General features: G+C 47.4%; 1 protein-coding gene across 1 annotated transcript in view; it reads left to right on the forward strand.

Annotated features, from left to right (window-relative positions):
* The first annotated feature begins 1498 nt into the window (after nucleotides 1-1498).
* Nucleotides 1499-16197, forward strand: part of osp (myosin phosphatase Rho interacting protein outspread) — a 101538-nt gene continuing 86839 nt past the window's right edge. Inside the window, exon 1 of the mRNA XM_037431299.2 lies at nucleotides 1499-2095. Within this exon, the coding sequence (XP_037287196.2) occupies nucleotides 1964-2095 (132 nt within the window). The 5' untranslated portion in view covers nucleotides 1499-1963. The remainder of the gene's footprint in view (nucleotides 2096-16197) is intronic.

The following is a 16197-nucleotide window of genomic DNA, read 5'->3' on the forward strand; positions in this document are numbered from 1 at the left end:
AATACCTGAACTGCTTTGAGGAGTTGATAAAGCTTATCTTGGTCCGTGTTTGTTTCAAAGTCCCCAGAACAAAGTAGCAAGGGTGCAAGGTAAAAATATCCCAGCGTTAATCAGCCTCTAATGCATCGCTTACGTGTGGGTTTTCCTACATGAAGCCATGCAATGCCAGGCGCCTCGACTTCTTCGGCACAGACAGAAAATCACCCTATTCAGGCACAATGTTTGCAATGGTCCACACCAGGAACCCATTCAAAGAATACAACAATTTCATGCGCTAATAGAATTTACAGCTTAACAGTTTACAAGAATGGTGCACAAGAGTATTGTGCACTCAACTAAAAGGCACAACAAAACGACTTTATTGGAAGCAACCATTCAGCTGCAGAGGCCATCAGTGCGTAAATTTGTTGTACTCCCTCTGAATATGATATATATATTCACCTTTGTGCATATCGTGAGAAGGTCAACCTTAGAGCATGACGAAACCACAAAGTATAGCAAACACGGATGATGGATGCAACCTATAGAAGCATGTATTGACCTTCCCATGTTGTGGAGTACCTAAAAATTGAAATCATAGTAATTAATATGTCCAGGAAAGTAAATAATAGCACTTATTTAGGTTTTAACTGGACTTCGCGTTACTTCACAACGGATGAGAAATGCTGAGATTAAGTAACGTCAATGAACATACTTTAATATCAAAACCAGAACCGAAACTGAAACAAGAGCTTTAATAAATTGTAATGTTAGTGACAATTTTTTATCACTTGCTAATTTTACAAACAAAACGCGTTTGTTTTTTAATTTGCTTAGACATGTTGTTTTAAACAAAAACAAGTTTCAAAACGTTGAAATAGCGCCAACGTTATGTACACGTTTTTTAGTGTAGTGGCGCTGCAGTCGTTTGCGATGCCGTCTTGTTTTGCGTGTTTTTAGCTAGATGAATAGCAGAGTCGAGTGCCGCGCGTGCTCTTTCTCCTTCTCTCTAGCCGCCAGGCGAACTACCAGCCTTTCTAGTTTCCTCCTTCCCAGCATTCCAAGCGTAGCAGCCCGTTGCCCACTCTTCCTCAAACGTCGACATTTTTTCGTCTTTGGGGCGGTTCGCGTTTGATGTTTTGCTTCTCGACGCTCGGTTTTTTTATTTCTTATTAGCGTTGCGCACTCCTCTCCGCTCTCCCCCTTCCTCCTTTCTTCTATGCCATTCGCGTTTTTCATGCTGGAGGCAACAGCAGTGGGAGCGCTAGCTCTTCGTACCCGCGCAACCTCTCCACACTGGGAAGTGGCCCGATTTTTTGGGGGGACGGCCGCGTTTATTTCGGAGAGTCTGCGTTAAAAAGAAACTCAAGAAGAGAGGCAGCAACCCCGCCGGCTCGGAGGAGAACTTCAGCAGACAGCGGTGTGCACGCCACGAAAAGCCAATCCCCCCCATCGACGAAAAAGGTTTCCGAAAACGCCGTCGGCGCTGGAGATACCTCTCCATGTTTTGCGCGCTGCCTCGATCGGTGAATATTCCGTGTGTGCTGGTGCGTGTTCGTTGAGTGCCATCCGCCGATGTGATTCCTCTATCCATCGTGAAATTGCATCCATCCTCGTGCGTTTGCGGAGACGCTGACAGCGACGCGGAGACGGTGGTGACGTGCCGAAGTTTTTTTGGTCGTTGTGTGTGTGTGTGTTTGTGACGAAGGTGATTCCCCACCCCCGTAAGAGATCGTCAACACCGGCACGGAGCTTTTCGCCGGATCGGTTGGAATCGTTAGCATGACCACCGAGGCCTCCGCTACGGGCAACCTGACCTAAGCATCTCATGTTTCCCGCGTGCTGTGCGAATGCTTCTCGTGTCGCGTACGACTAGACCACGCATCGACGTGCGCCTGTGGCAGATATGCGGGTGGCGGCGGGCACCTAGTTGCTGCGAGGCGCCTTTTCCCGCCGTGACTTCAGCCGGCACCTGCCGACAGCGATGAATACCTCGCTCAAGTCTTCGACCACGGAGTGTCGCAAGTTCGCGCCCAACATATTCAACAAGTCCAAGTGTCAAAACTGCTTCCGTACCAAGGATGCCCATTCGGCCGAAGCGCTCGAAAGTAACAGGGTAAGCGAGGCATCGTCTCGTTAACTTTCTCACGTTAACGATTGTGTTTTGCCTGCTTCTGGTGATGCTGTTTCGCGAACGAGAAACGGCGTGATTTTGTTAAACGACGCGCCTTTATGCAGCGTTGTGGTTGATAGCTGCGACCGACTGCCCCATACACGGGCGAGCCAGCGTTGCAAGCCTTCGCCAAAGCCGCTGGCTGCGTTCCGATGCTACCGCCTGCGGCTATGCGGAGTGGTGGGGGGAAAAACCTTTCTTTTGCGTGTGTCTTAATTTTTTTTCGCGTTGCCCGCCGGTTCGTTTTTTCCTCCTAGCCTCACGCCGATGCCACGGCGTAGCTTCGGTGACCCCCTATATTTGTACGTGCGCCTGGCTCACGAAAAAAAAAAAAAAGTTATCGCATCGTTGTTTAGTGTGTTGGCGCAAGCAAAGAACTTGGGGTAATGCATTTAGTTCAACTACGTGGTACTGAGTGCTTCTTTTAATACTGGCAATAAATACTTCCACAATACACGCACGAAGTCGACACTGGAACATGGTTGACCTCTGTCTATTGGTTTACCTGTGTGTTTCTCGGTAGTCTGTGCGTGTTTACTAGTATTATATGGCGAAATAAAATTAGGTGATCGCGAACATCGTCGTCTTTTCCAAACAGGTTACTTTGGACGCGCCGTGCTGGGGAGTTGTACCTCAGAGTAGCGGGAAATTTTCGAAAGTGAAACAAACCTCTTTTGCTACTTCGTTTCTTTTTTTTTTTCTCTAGGCACATCTCTCGTGCGCGCCGCATGCTTCGATTGGGAGAGCCTGTCGAGCAACAGGTGTATCCATTAGGCCTAGCGTAACAGCGGACGCTGCTAAAAGCGATGAGCTCTGTCGGCCTCGCATGGTTGGGAATCGGCGCATACCTCGACCGCATTTCTCGGGCGATCAACTGTGAACGTGCGCGCGCGTGGGGTGTAAAAAAGAACGGTAAGACGCCCGCAGCTTCTTCGCCGTCTGCGTTATTTCTATTTTCTTTTTACACGCTTCAGCGACGGCCCGTCGAAGGTTGACACGAATTGACGAGCCCGGTATGATGAGGGGGTGCTGCGTGGCACTGGAACTGCGGCGCGGCCGACTCGGCCCGCGAAACAGTAGCAGACGACACTGATGTTCTTTCGCAACTGGACTCGATCATTCGGGGAACGTACGAATCGTGTGAGTGGTCTTGACAACCGAAGAATAAACGTGGCGTTTCGTTGTGCCGTTTAGCTAGCCAGTCAGGAGCGCTTCTAGGTCTAAGCACATAAGTATGAACAAAAAAAAAACAACGAGAAAAGCAAAAGCAGACGAAACCGCCGAACAGCAGACGAAACCGCTGAAACGTTTCGTACTTCTGCTTTGCACTCGTTTGAAGCGACAGTTTCGAATCCTAGCGTGTCGTATTAAAGGAGTGCTCGCTAAGCCTCCTAGCGTCGATTTCGACGCTGTCCTCGATCGCGCTAAAAAAAGAAGAAAGAAAGCGCCTTCTTGGGAGGAAGAAGACACGAATCGAGGGTCATCGCTCGATTTCTCCTTTCACACAGTGTTTGTAAAAGTACTCCTCTACTATGTCACTAATGGGAGCACAGCCAAACTGGCGAGCACGCACGGCCGATGCTGTGCTGTTCTGTTTGCAAACAACCGCGGGAGCGCGTACGACGGCGATCCGCGCACGCGAGCGCAATATATTCGATGCATGTGATATGCATCAAGGTCCCCTGCATGCGGCCGACCTACTCTTCCAGGGAGCTGCGGGTGTCGCCAAAGCCGCGTTCCCAATTTCGTTTAATGTCGCACCGCGCAGGATATGCCGATTAATGTTACTTCTCTCTCCTCTTGTTTCTCGGTCTACGCGATGCGTGTGTGCAATTGCCTGGGCGTAATTGCGCGCGGGAAAAAAAGCCACATCAGTGATGAAGCACAGTTCGACGTGTGGAGATTCATTATGTGTTGCCCACCATGTTTGTGCATTTCTCACACTACGTTTTCGGTGGTATTTGGGTCGAAGAATAATAAAGGGCCATCATTTCAAACCTTTCGGTGTCGGTTACGTTACGACTGCTAATGTGTTCCCATTGTTTCTAGTGTTGCGTGGTATGCAGATCGGGGCAAAGCTGCTTTTGCATTTGTGAAGCGGTTTTTTTTTTAAACCTACTGGTTGCTGTCGAGGCTTCTATCTTTGTGCGATTCGGTTCGACCATTAACATTTTCATGCCGAGCAATTTATTTACACCTCACGATAGTGTTGATCGTTACGAGCAGCTTTACTAACAAAAGTACAGTTTTTGTGGGCATAAACGAAATGCCTGAAAAAGCTATGCATCTTCCTTTTGTAGTTTGAAATCTGAACAAACGCCAGTGTTAACAGCAATTATCTCTTTGACTGAACATAAACCAAGCGAGCTGCATGGTAGTTCAGCGTAACGCTCACAAAATAGACTGAAGGTTACCATATGCCATGTTGTCAGTTAAACACGCTGAGTATGTGGAGCAACTGCGCATGTTCACGTTGTTGGGTAGTTATCCGTTTGTGTTGAGTTGATTTACGACAGGAGTCTCAAGGTTGTCTACTGTTTATCTGAGCATGAGTTAGAAAAAACACTGCAGCTTGTCTCTCTCCGAACTTGTGCTCATCTTTAATTATTCTGCACTGTCAAAAAGTTCCACGACATCATAATACCATATAAGTTAGTGCAATGCACAGTATCTTTTTTGCATAGCTGTATGAGCACACTTTTCAACTTGTTTGTATGACCGGTTATTTGTTTTTGAATCTGATACTCCTAGCTAGCCTTTGCTACATCAACACGACGAACTGTGACCGCGGGATACATGACAGGTTGTACGAGACACTGTTTCAATTCATACGCAACAGTCTTAGGGCATACATCCAGTACGCATTTACGTGCTAAATATTCGTCCTTCGGGGCAAGCTTATGCACAATTGTATTTTTGAGTCATGAGCTCCGCTACTCTAGGCAGATCAGCGATTGTTTGCCAGTTTTCTTACGTGATATGAAATGATCATGGTCATTGAACTTGAATGTACCGAAAGAAGTGCTCTCGTGCTTGCGAGTTCATCGTAGCACTGTTCCTTTACTGATACAGGTGCAAAATTGCAATGTTATCATTCGAAGATGGCGGCACTTGAAAAGTGCATATGGAAAGTGGTCTGTATTTTATTAAAAAGAAAAAAGCAATCAACTGCCAGTAATTATGGAATAAGCACGTGGCATTTCATACTGGAGGCTCTGGCAATGATAGAGTACATTCAAGGTTGGGTGCGAAGTGTTTGGATTTGGAAAAGTACTCTTCATAACAGTGCATTTCGCTGTTTTTTTCTTGTATTGATTCCCAAATGTCAAACTGTTAGTGATTAACATTAGCAGAAAACAGTAAAGTGAACTGCAGTGTGAGTATTTGTTTCCTGGGAGGGTATTTTTATCATTACTTTATTGAGTCTGAGGGCAGCTTTGTCGTATTCTTTATGTTGACACAGTTCTTTTTTTTTTCTTAAGCCTTAGCATGCGTGACAAGTCTGTCTGCAGAAAAAAAAAGAAAAGTATTTTGCCGTCTGCATGCGCACAGGTACAGTTACACACTAGATTTAGAGGTGATGGCTAGCCGCCTGTGAAGATAGCTGTGCGTGTCTAATGTTGCAAATAGAAAGAGTACCCCCTTCTGGACTAGCTCATATGATCTGGAGTGCCTGGGTCTAGACAAATGTGTGGCTGCATAATTCTTGAAGGCTGTTGTGCAGTCTTGTGACAGATACCTTCCTTATTGGCGAGGTCATATGCCTATTTAGCATGGAGGGGTGAGCACTGAACCTTCAAAGAAGTAGCTCACAGGATCCTGTTTTACATAAGACAAGACAAACGCGTGACTGCATAAGCAGGGAATCCTGTTTCATTGTCATTGACAGATACCTTCATTATCGGGTGAGGTCATGTGCATATGTAGTGTGAATGGGGTTAGCACTGATAAGAGTATGTGTAAGGACAGATATGAGATGCATGTGTCCCCATTTTATCCAGGATAGTACTTGCAGCTGTTTGTCTGATCACTATGGCAGCTGACACTTCAGAAATGATGTGTGTGTTAACTGCATGAATGATTACATGCAGTTATCATGCTGTGCTGCTCATGGGTTGATTGGGAGGATGTGTTCATCTGCTCCGTGTCTGTTTTTTCTAAACTGCGTTTCCTTTGGTGATGATACAACTAGGCACAGTGCTGTAATATTGATTGCGTAGAAGTTTAGAGGTAGACAGTATATTCCGTAAAATTTAGCTTTGATGTTTCATAATGTGATAACTTGACTTTTTTGGACACACCAACTCGTACTTCAAGTCAAGTCCAAGTTTTGTACGTAAACTTTTCGTACCGTAAGTTCTCGAAATTGGGCTGTTCACATGGTCCACAATTTGGTTAAAGTGAGTTCATCCGTTTTTATGAGCTAATTAATTCTACTTGTGCCTCCAAAAAAAAAAATGGTCGGCAGCTTTATAAGTGCAGCAGGAATATGGCGGCAATATTAAAGATCTTTAGGAAATGATATTGTAGCCATGCTGCTGTTCTAACAAAGCACTGGGCACTCCATCACACTTTGTCGCACAATCTTTATTGCCTATTTCTGCAAGTCAGATCTATATTCGGGGACAACTTTCTGTGGCAATGAAGGAAAAGTTACGGATGCGGGGCTACTGCACATGTACTTTTCCACGAAGTAGTCCAGTTCGGCTCGCGTTTGGAATGACGGTCGTGTTGAAATAATGCCACTGCATAGAATTTGCTATGTCTGTTTACACAGCCATTTGTTAGTTCAATTCATTACGAGCTGCTTCAGTGAGTCGTCTAAATAGCTGGAGGGTGACGACTGCTCACCTAGAGACAAATACGCCATTTTGACTCTGAGATGCACCTGAAACGTGCGATGTTTTCAGGTGTGCAAAACGCAAAATGACACTTCATAAAGCAAACAAGTGTTATCTCTTTGGTTCATGCACTGTCCTTTTATAAACTGCATCCCGTAAAAAATAATGTTGCATTTTTTTATGATTTTCATGCCTGAAACACAGACACATTTGTGGGACTGTGTTCTTCAGCGGTGGCTCACGCTCACTTTGGTTCGGTAGCCTTCCCTTCATTGCCAAAGAAAGTTGTCCCCGAGTATAGCTCCCTTTACGGTGAGTCCATACTTTTACACGCCACGTAGCAGAGAGGGAGGCAATATGATGGAACAAACACAGTGAAAGCATTATCCAACTGAAAACAGTATCAGCGTTGTCACTGGAGAGCCTCCTAAGCACCGGGATACTTTCGTTATGGTAAAGGCATTTAGGTTTTCTATCATCAAAGTTGCTGAGCCAACAGCTTTATTAAGTCATAACAGAATGACAATGCCAACACGCTTCTTGCAGCAGCACTGCTAAGAACAGCATTCTCACGGCAAGAAAGGCTTGCAGTGCTTATATATATGCAGAGTTTAGGGTTCTACGCTGTTGGAAACCTTCAAAAACATAGTTGTCAGCCTAATCCAACCGTTATTCCTGCAATGCTTGTTCTGACATTGTGCTAGCTCTGGAGATTCGCAGTGCTAGTAGGTCCGCTGCAATGCTCTTCCATATTCAGAAAGGAGTGAAACAATCTAATCCAATAGGGGCAGAATATGAAAATATTTACTGACTGAAAGGAGTGAAGCAATCTAATCCAATAGGGGCAGAATATGAAAATATTTACTGACTGCCAGTTTCACTGAAAAAGTGCCACTATTCGGAATCTATCTACACTAGTTAATTCTATGAAAGTGGGGCAGAATAAGTTGCATGTGAATGAAATTTTGCCAGCGTCACTGCGATATTTTCTCTCGATTCCTACTTCGAGGCTGGCCTTTGCCGAGGCTATCTCTATGGGGACAGGCTATTGCATATTAGCTTTCTGGAAATATATTGCTTGGGCTAACCTCTGCAATTACAAGATCAGGGGCTGTATTCTTAAGTGAGCCGATAAATTAAAAGTTGTTCTTTGGTATAGGTTTCAGGCATTTGTGTTGAAAGGAGCAAGTGTCGCTCGATTCTCGCTGCTGCAAAACTTCTATCCACATTGACTCTACTCACAGATGGCACCGAAAAACCATGCCTGCCGCTGTGACACTAACAACCTCTAATGTTCCACTTTCTCTTCTAAGCTCTAAGCTTACAGCCTAAACTATAAATAAACACATGGACTAAGACAAAACATGTGCAGGCAATGCGCCCCACTTTTAACACATAATCACTAGTAACGTTATCTGCTATTCATGCACAGAACATGATTGTTGTTCAGTATATTTCTGTAGAGGCTAAGTTTAGCATCATAGCAAATATCAGAGAAAGGCCGTAGGCTAACGTGAATAGTTCTTAGGAACGAAATCTATTAGGATGTAAACCTTAGCTCACTCTTTCATTTCTGCTACTGCTTGATTACAAGAGTGGTTTGCTCAGTCCACTAGTTGTACTATAAGAATAACCGCGCATTTTTAAGAGGTCACTGGTGGGCTCAGTGCATGCACAGCGCTCTGGGTACTCATCCTGGAACAACTGGAACTGCTATTCCCCTTGCTTTTGAGTAGGTGTATACAGCTTCTTTAGGAAAGGGGCTATAGACCTTTTTAACTGAGAGAAGGATCGCCTTTTCGGACTGTTGCACGGAAGTACAAAAGCCGATGTTGCAGCCTTGGCGATTTCATTGTTCGAGTAGGGGGGGGGGGGGGGCTGTCACGCGTGTTAACGAACAGGCCAGTGGTACTTGTGGCGTTGCCCATGAAGCCTTCGCTGCTGGCCATTAACCATAGGCGTATGCACTGGGGGTCTGGGGGTGGCCACTCTCCACCCCCCCCCCCCTCACTGCCATTCAAAGAAGGGGGCCCTGCTTGACCATACGTTTACCCAGTCTTTCCTGTCCTATAACTGTTAGAAGAACTGTGTTATGGCCGTGCACGTCTTTGAAGACCGTAATGGTCGCCAAAGGCCCATGATATTGCATTTCAAGAACTGTCAACTTCCCATTTTCATTCCCGGAACGCCCGAAACCAAAAGGCAGACCACTCTGAGAAGCAGGTCATTAGCTCCATTCAGTGTCAAGACGTATGAGAATAAAAGTAGAGCGCGAAAAGACGGGACACAGGAGGAAACTATAGACGGGATGGTCTACCTGTATCACCGCATGTTCTGCTTGTCTCGATAAGTAGACCATACCCAACCAACAGGAGAGAGTGGGGTGGCTACTGCGATGAAACCTTGTCCCCCCCCCCCCCCCCCCTGCCGATGAAAACCCTGCGCGTGCCTATGGCCGTAACGATTACATGCGACTGCGCATGCACGAAAAGAGCCTCGTCGGTGGGCCGTGGTCCGTCCCTTTATCGCGCAGCTATCGGGAACCAACCGCCAGGCGACGACGACGGTATCTGGCGTCGAGTCAAGTTGGGAGAGTGTGGCGGCCGCCGCCTGTCCAAGCACTGTTCTTCGTCTTGGGCCGCTGCGACGCCGTTGATTTTTTCCCATGGCCGGCGATCGCTCGTGTGTGCCTCTGGCGACGGCCGTGCTAATAATCGGCGCGACTCTTATTGCTGTCTCTCTCGGTCGCGCAAACGAGTTCGCGGGACGGTTCACACGCAAACGTCGCCGCTCTGCGCGAGGTTCCCGACGACGACCGTCAGTACGCTTGCTGCACAAGGGGGGGAGGCCTTCAACGCTTGGCGCGGTGGCTATACCGCTTACTATATTCGTCTGGTGCTTTCATGCGCGACTGACATTGCACTTTTATCTTCTCTCCACGTCTGTTAACCTTCGCCTGTTTGGGTGTCCTTAATGGTGACTCACTCGTTTGTAGCTTGCACGTGAGGGTCGCATACGCTGGTTTCTGACATCAAATCATTTATTTTCCCTGAAAGAAACAGGTTCTGGAGAGGTTCACTGGCTAAAAGCTGTTTGTGGACAGCTTGACGAGGCCAGTGAAGCCTATACAAGGCAGGTGGGACAATGACAAAGATGTGTATAACAATAAAGACCATAAGCTAACATTACAATACCAAAATACGTCCCGATCATTTAGCTCGACCGCTCTGATAGCCGCCGCCGCGGTGGACGATTGGTTTTTGGTGCTGACGTGTCCGACCTGTTTTGTCTTTCTTTCTCGTTACACTTACAGCAACCTTACAGTAATGAACTTACTGATACTTACAGTAATGTACAACAACCCCGGAAGAGAGCAGCGCTTCGAGATAGGTAATAGTGCACTTTCAAGTTGTAAAAGACTGTGTCTTCTTAGGGCAGGTAATAATCGTGGAGCCGAACCACGGGATTGAAGTTACTAGAAGAATAAGAATAGGGTGGAGCACATTTGGCAAGCACTCTCAAATCATGACAGGTAGATTGCCACTATCCCTCAAAAGGAAGGTATGAAGGTACATAACAGCTGCATCTTGCCGGTACTTAGCTATGGAGCAGAAACCTGGAGACTTACAGAGAGGGTTCAGCTTAAATTGAGGACGACGCAGCGAGCAACGCAAAGAAAAATGGTAGGTGTTAGAGACAAGAAGGGAGCAGAGTGGATTAGGGAACAAACGGGGGTTAAGGATATTATAGCTGAAATCAAGAAGAAAAAGTGGACATGGGCCGGGCATGTGGCGCGTAGACAGGATAACCGCTGGTCATTAAGGGTAACTAATTGGAATCCCAGAGAAGGCAAGCGGGTCAGGGGGAGACAGAAGGTTAGGTGGGCAGATGAGATTAAGAAGTTTGCTGGTATACATCGGCAGCAGCAAGCACAGGACCGAGTTGACTGGCGGAACATGGGAGAGGCCTTTGTCCTGCAGTGGACGTAGTCAGGCTGATGATGATGATGATGATGATGATGATACAGCTGCGTAAGAAGGGACAAATGACTAGGAAGAAGCACAGAGGAACCCTGACGGGTCCCTTGTTCTGCTGTTGTCAGTATGATGGACCACAAAACTGATCAAAGATTCGCACTTTCTTTCTCATTGCGAAATCCTCTCTCCTAACGTATAAGCGTTCAGATCAATTATACGCAGCGACGGTACCCAGGACGCTGTTTTCGAGCAGAATCGGCATGGCTTCTTCCATGTTCCGTCCGGCGTTCGTCAGTCGCTCTACAGGCTGACGAACGCCGGATAGAACTAGGAGGAAGCCACGTCAACTACGGTGTAGCGAAGGAGCTATCACGTGACCGCGCGGCTTCGGAATTCGGTTTTGTCGAAGCCGGAACTCTCCTGAAGTGTGTGTGTGTGTGTGTGCAATTGCCGATGTCAATTTTACGCGGGGTACAGCAGGTCGCCTAGGCGTAGTAGTATTTCTACGAAGTGGCCGTAACCACTGTATACCGCTTCCCCAGTTGTCATTTGTTTTCTTCAATAGTGCGCATTCGTAGGCTTCAATTCAATTCACATTGTGGGCACAGGAGCGCGGCCTAGTGGCCAAGTACTGCAGGATCCCCCTTTCGGGAAGGGTTCGAATCTTTGCTTTCCAAAAAAATAAAAATAAAAGTATTATTATTTCGAATGCCTTCGGTGCGTGCCAGCATGTGGGTGAGGAGGGTTATTTGGAAACGCTATAGCCTCGTAGGTCGATCAACTCAAGCTTCGCTTGAAAATGTGCCTCCGAGACATGGACGTCATGCCTCAGCGTCCATTGGTGATTCACGCGTTTAGCTAATTGGTCCATCGTTGAGTACTTATTATCTCACTTGCCGGTCGTCTTTGCGTCGTCTAATAGTAGTAAATGTCGGCGCGTCCGGTGTGGAAAGAGCTCCGTGCCAGCTGACTCGGCTGATTGCGTTGCGAGATACGAGCTATAGCTATGGCTTGCAGAATACGAGACGGATGTGCGGTGCTGTCTTTCTGTGAAACGAGGTGTGTGGCGTGAAAAGGAAACGCTCGTTTTAGTCTTGGGCAAGAGGAAGTGTAAGTTGCTGGTTAGCGAGCCTGCCGTCTCGGTTACGAACCCGTCTTTTTTTTTTAAATTGATGTGTTAGACGTATACTGAACGAGCCGTTCTGTGCCCTCGGTGTGTGCCGGCTGGTCTTCTCTATCATATTGTAGTAGTAGTAGTAGTAGTAGTAGTAGTAGTAGTAGTAGTAGTAGTAGTAGTAGTACAAAACTTTATTACATACATAATCCAGACAGGCTTGAACTCCAGTGCCCCGAGGAATATACGGGGTGGAGAGCGAAGTCTGTCCGTCAGGGGGTTCTCTCATATTGTAGTGACAGCGTTTCTCGCCGTTGGTGCCGGGGTGGGGTGGAGTACGTCGTACAACTTACGAGTGCGGTTCTTAAAGTTACGCATCTTTGCCCCGCCGCGGTGGTCTAGTGGCTAAGGTACTCGGCTGCTGACCCGCAGGTCGCGGGATCGAATCCCGGCTGTGGCGGCTGCATTTCCGATGGAGGCGAAAATGTTGTAGGCCCGTGTGCTCAGATTTGGGTGCACGTTAAAGAAACCCCGGGTGGTCTAAATTTCCGGAGCCCTCCACTACGGCGTCTCTCATAATCATATAGCGGTTTTGGGACGTCAAACCCCACATATCAATCAATCAATCAAAGTTACGCATCTTTGCCCATTGCACCCACATAGCGGGGGGTCAATCTTGCGAACTAGGCAAATGGAATAAACGCGCACCAAGGCACTCGGCATGTCCCCCCATTAGGCTACACTCGAAGGAGACGTAGCTATAGACGAAATTCCCCCGTACAATATGAATGATTCCTTACGTATACTTCCTGTTTCGCGAACGGATTATGGCGTTTGGTAAAATGTGCTTGATTTTGCGACCGTGAACTAGGCGATGCGTGAGAACGAGCATGTGCGAGAAAAACATCGAGTTGGTGAGCGCATACAGCGACACCTCGATGATTGATTTTGATTGATTGATACGCGGGGTTTAACGTCCCAAAACCACCGTATGAATATGAGAAACGCCTTAGTGTATAGGGCTCCGGAAATTGTGACCACCTGGCGGTTCTTTAACGTGCACCCAAATCTGAGCGCACGTGCACTCTAAAAAAATATCGAGTAAAAAGGGTGTCTTTTTGTCCCACAACAACAATCGTCATCAGGCTTGCGTGCGCTTCCTTTCTTGAAAACTCGGCGCTGGCCACTTTCCTATCGAGAATGCAATGTAACCCCGATAATGGGCATGTCGATCGTGACCGGAATGTACCGGGTGCAGGGCGATAGCGCAAGGATGGAACGCAATATAGATGACGATTATTGTTGTGGGACAAAAAGACACCCTTTTTACTCGCTCTTTTTTTTTAGAGTGTGCCTAAAACATTTCCACCTCCGTCGGAAATGCAGCCGCCGCAGCCGGGATTCGATCCCGCGACCTGCGGGTCAGCAGCCGAGTACCTTAGCCACTATAGACGACCGCGGCGGGATGCATAGCAACACCTCGAGGTGATGATGATGATTGACGACGAGAGAGAGAGATAAAGATACAAGAAAAGGCAGGGAGGTTAACCAAACGCACATCCGGTTTGCTACCCTGCACTGGGGAAGGGATAAAGGGGAGAAAAGAGGTTGATTGACGACGAAGATCAGTAGAAACATCCGTTCTGTTACCACGCGTCGTGAATCGTCATTTACAAAGCCAGATCCGGTCCCGAGCAACGTACGGGCCGCAGCTGGCAACATCTGAAATGCCAAGAGATGCTGCGTTCTGCCGTTTCACCTCGAGATGTTTTCCCTTTCGTCTTGTGCGGCGTACACAACGAGGTGTCGGAATGCGGCCGCCGCGACTCGTTAAACGGGGTCGGGACTCGAACGGCCGACCTTGTGACGAGCACACACATAATCGCCGAGCCGAAGAGGAACTCGCCTTCTCAGAGCCGTTTGGGCTTATATTATATACGCGCGGAGGCGGCAGCAACAGCGGCCGCGGTGACCTCCGGAGACACCTTCGCGCCTGAGAGATCGCAGCGAGCATTCGTGGGCTGCTTCGCAGAGCGCGTGGCGGCCCGCGTGTTTGTGTGTGTCCTTCGCGTGACGTCATCCTCCTCCGTGTGCGACGTCACGGGTATGGGTGAACGACGTCGTCGCAGTGGGGTGCGCCTACCGCTGAACAAGGGGCGTAGCCAGACTTTTTCTTTTTTTTTTTCGGAGGGGAGGGGTAGGAGACGGTGGGGAGTGGAGGAGTCGTGTTCCACCTATACACCTTAGCATGTCTTATGTCATTCTTAAGGAAAAAAAAGAAGAGGAAAGCGAGCCCCGTAACTGTCTGCATCAGAGTGCGACACCTCAACAGTAGCTCTCGAGGGATTCGGGTAAGGAGGAATTGGGGTAAGGCTTATGTATGTAGTATGTATGTGCATATGTGAATAGTTATATGTATAAATAATTGTGTATATATGTGTTTATTGCTAAATATATATGCTTTACTAAGCTGCTTTTATGTACTCCGATATGGACCGATCACTAGCCAATGTAGGCTAACGGTCCAGATATCTTGTAATCTTTTCTTTGGTTTGTAATAAAAATCAGATTGATGGATTGATTGATTGAAAAAAAAAAGAATGGGATTAAAGGTATATAGCGACACCCAGAAGCAAGGAGAAGATGGGAAAGATGGACACGGTCGCAGGAGTCCGAGGACGGGGTAATATATGTGTGTTTTTGAGTGTGTATGAGTATACACATGCAAAAGTGCAAATTTCCCGCGACCTTTGACTCCCCCCCCTCCCTCACACACACTTGCTCGCTTGCCACTCGATACGCCAGTGCTACTGAATTTAGCCCACCAGACTCTGGTGCTGCAAGGCTGCTTTTGGAGTAGCGTTCGACGCGTTAGAGCTGTTCGGGTATACGTGTGCTATTTTCGAAATACATGGTGTTTCAAGAAATGTGGCCAATATTTATTTAAATATTACAGAATGGAGGCGTCTGCTTGTTGCCTCCGGCGTTCCCTTTACTGCAGAAGGAAGCACCTTCTGGTGCGCACAAAGATTAATTACGAGAGTAAGTATGTAAGTTAAGGCAATTAACTTTTTAACCAGGGCTAATTGCCGAGTGAGTCCAATGGGTGAAGTCCTTCCCGCGAATGGTCCATGGTCGCTTTGAAATTTCCGAAATGGTGGCCACTGCTAATCTCCGCGGAGCGACGTAATATGGTTAATTTAGGCGGCGAAACTGAGGCACCAAACAGCGCATCTACCTTTCACTTGCCGCAAACGTCCTCTGTGACGTCACTGTTCCCCTCGGATTTGGGAGAGCAGGATAAGCGAGCGTCCATAAATGGCCACGGAGCGGAGTGTCTATAGATCACGCTGTCAGAATGGTCTAGATTGACGGTTGATAACGGCGAGGGAGAGAGAGAGAGATAAAGATGCAAGGAAAGGCAGGGAGGTTAACCAGACGCACATCCGGTTCGCTACCCTGCACTGGGGAAGGGATAAAGGGGGAGAAAAGAGGTTGCAGAAAGATGAGAAGGTAACGGCGAGGGAAACGGTTTCGTCAGTTATGGCCTCGCCGAAGCACTTAAATGGTCCCTGAAAGGGTTTTTTTTTTTTCACATGCCGTTTTTGATTAGACCACTACTATACTAGAGGAAATCATTGGCACCGTAATACCATCGAAACACACCTTATTAACGGGCCCCGCAGCGGTGGTCTAGTGGCTATGAGGTACTCGGCTGCTGACCCGCAGGGCGCGGGTTCGAATCCCGGCTGCGGCGGCTGCATTTCCGACGGAGGCGGAAATGTTGTGGGCCCGTGTGCTCAGATTTGGGTGCACGTTAAGGAACCACAGGTGGTCGAAATTTCCGGAGCCCTCCACTACGGCGTCTCTCATAATCAAATGGTGGTTTTGGGGCGTTAAACCCCACATATCAATCAATTGCCCAATCGTCATCATTTACTTCGTGGTGATGCGTGGATTTTTTTTTTTTTCAGGTTGAACGTTTAGGTTTCAAGCAGGGATGGCAGACTTGTTCCTAGAAGTACTGAAGTTGCATTGCTACTAATTGTTCTAAATAATAAAAAATAAATAATTTTATTACAAATTACATGTGACCGGAACTAATGTCATTAA

The sequence above is a fragment of the Rhipicephalus microplus genome, chromosome 7 (assembly GCF_043290135.1).
Source record: "Rhipicephalus microplus isolate Deutch F79 chromosome 7, USDA_Rmic, whole genome shotgun sequence".
NCBI lineage: Eukaryota > Metazoa > Arthropoda > Arachnida > Ixodida > Ixodidae > Rhipicephalus > Rhipicephalus microplus.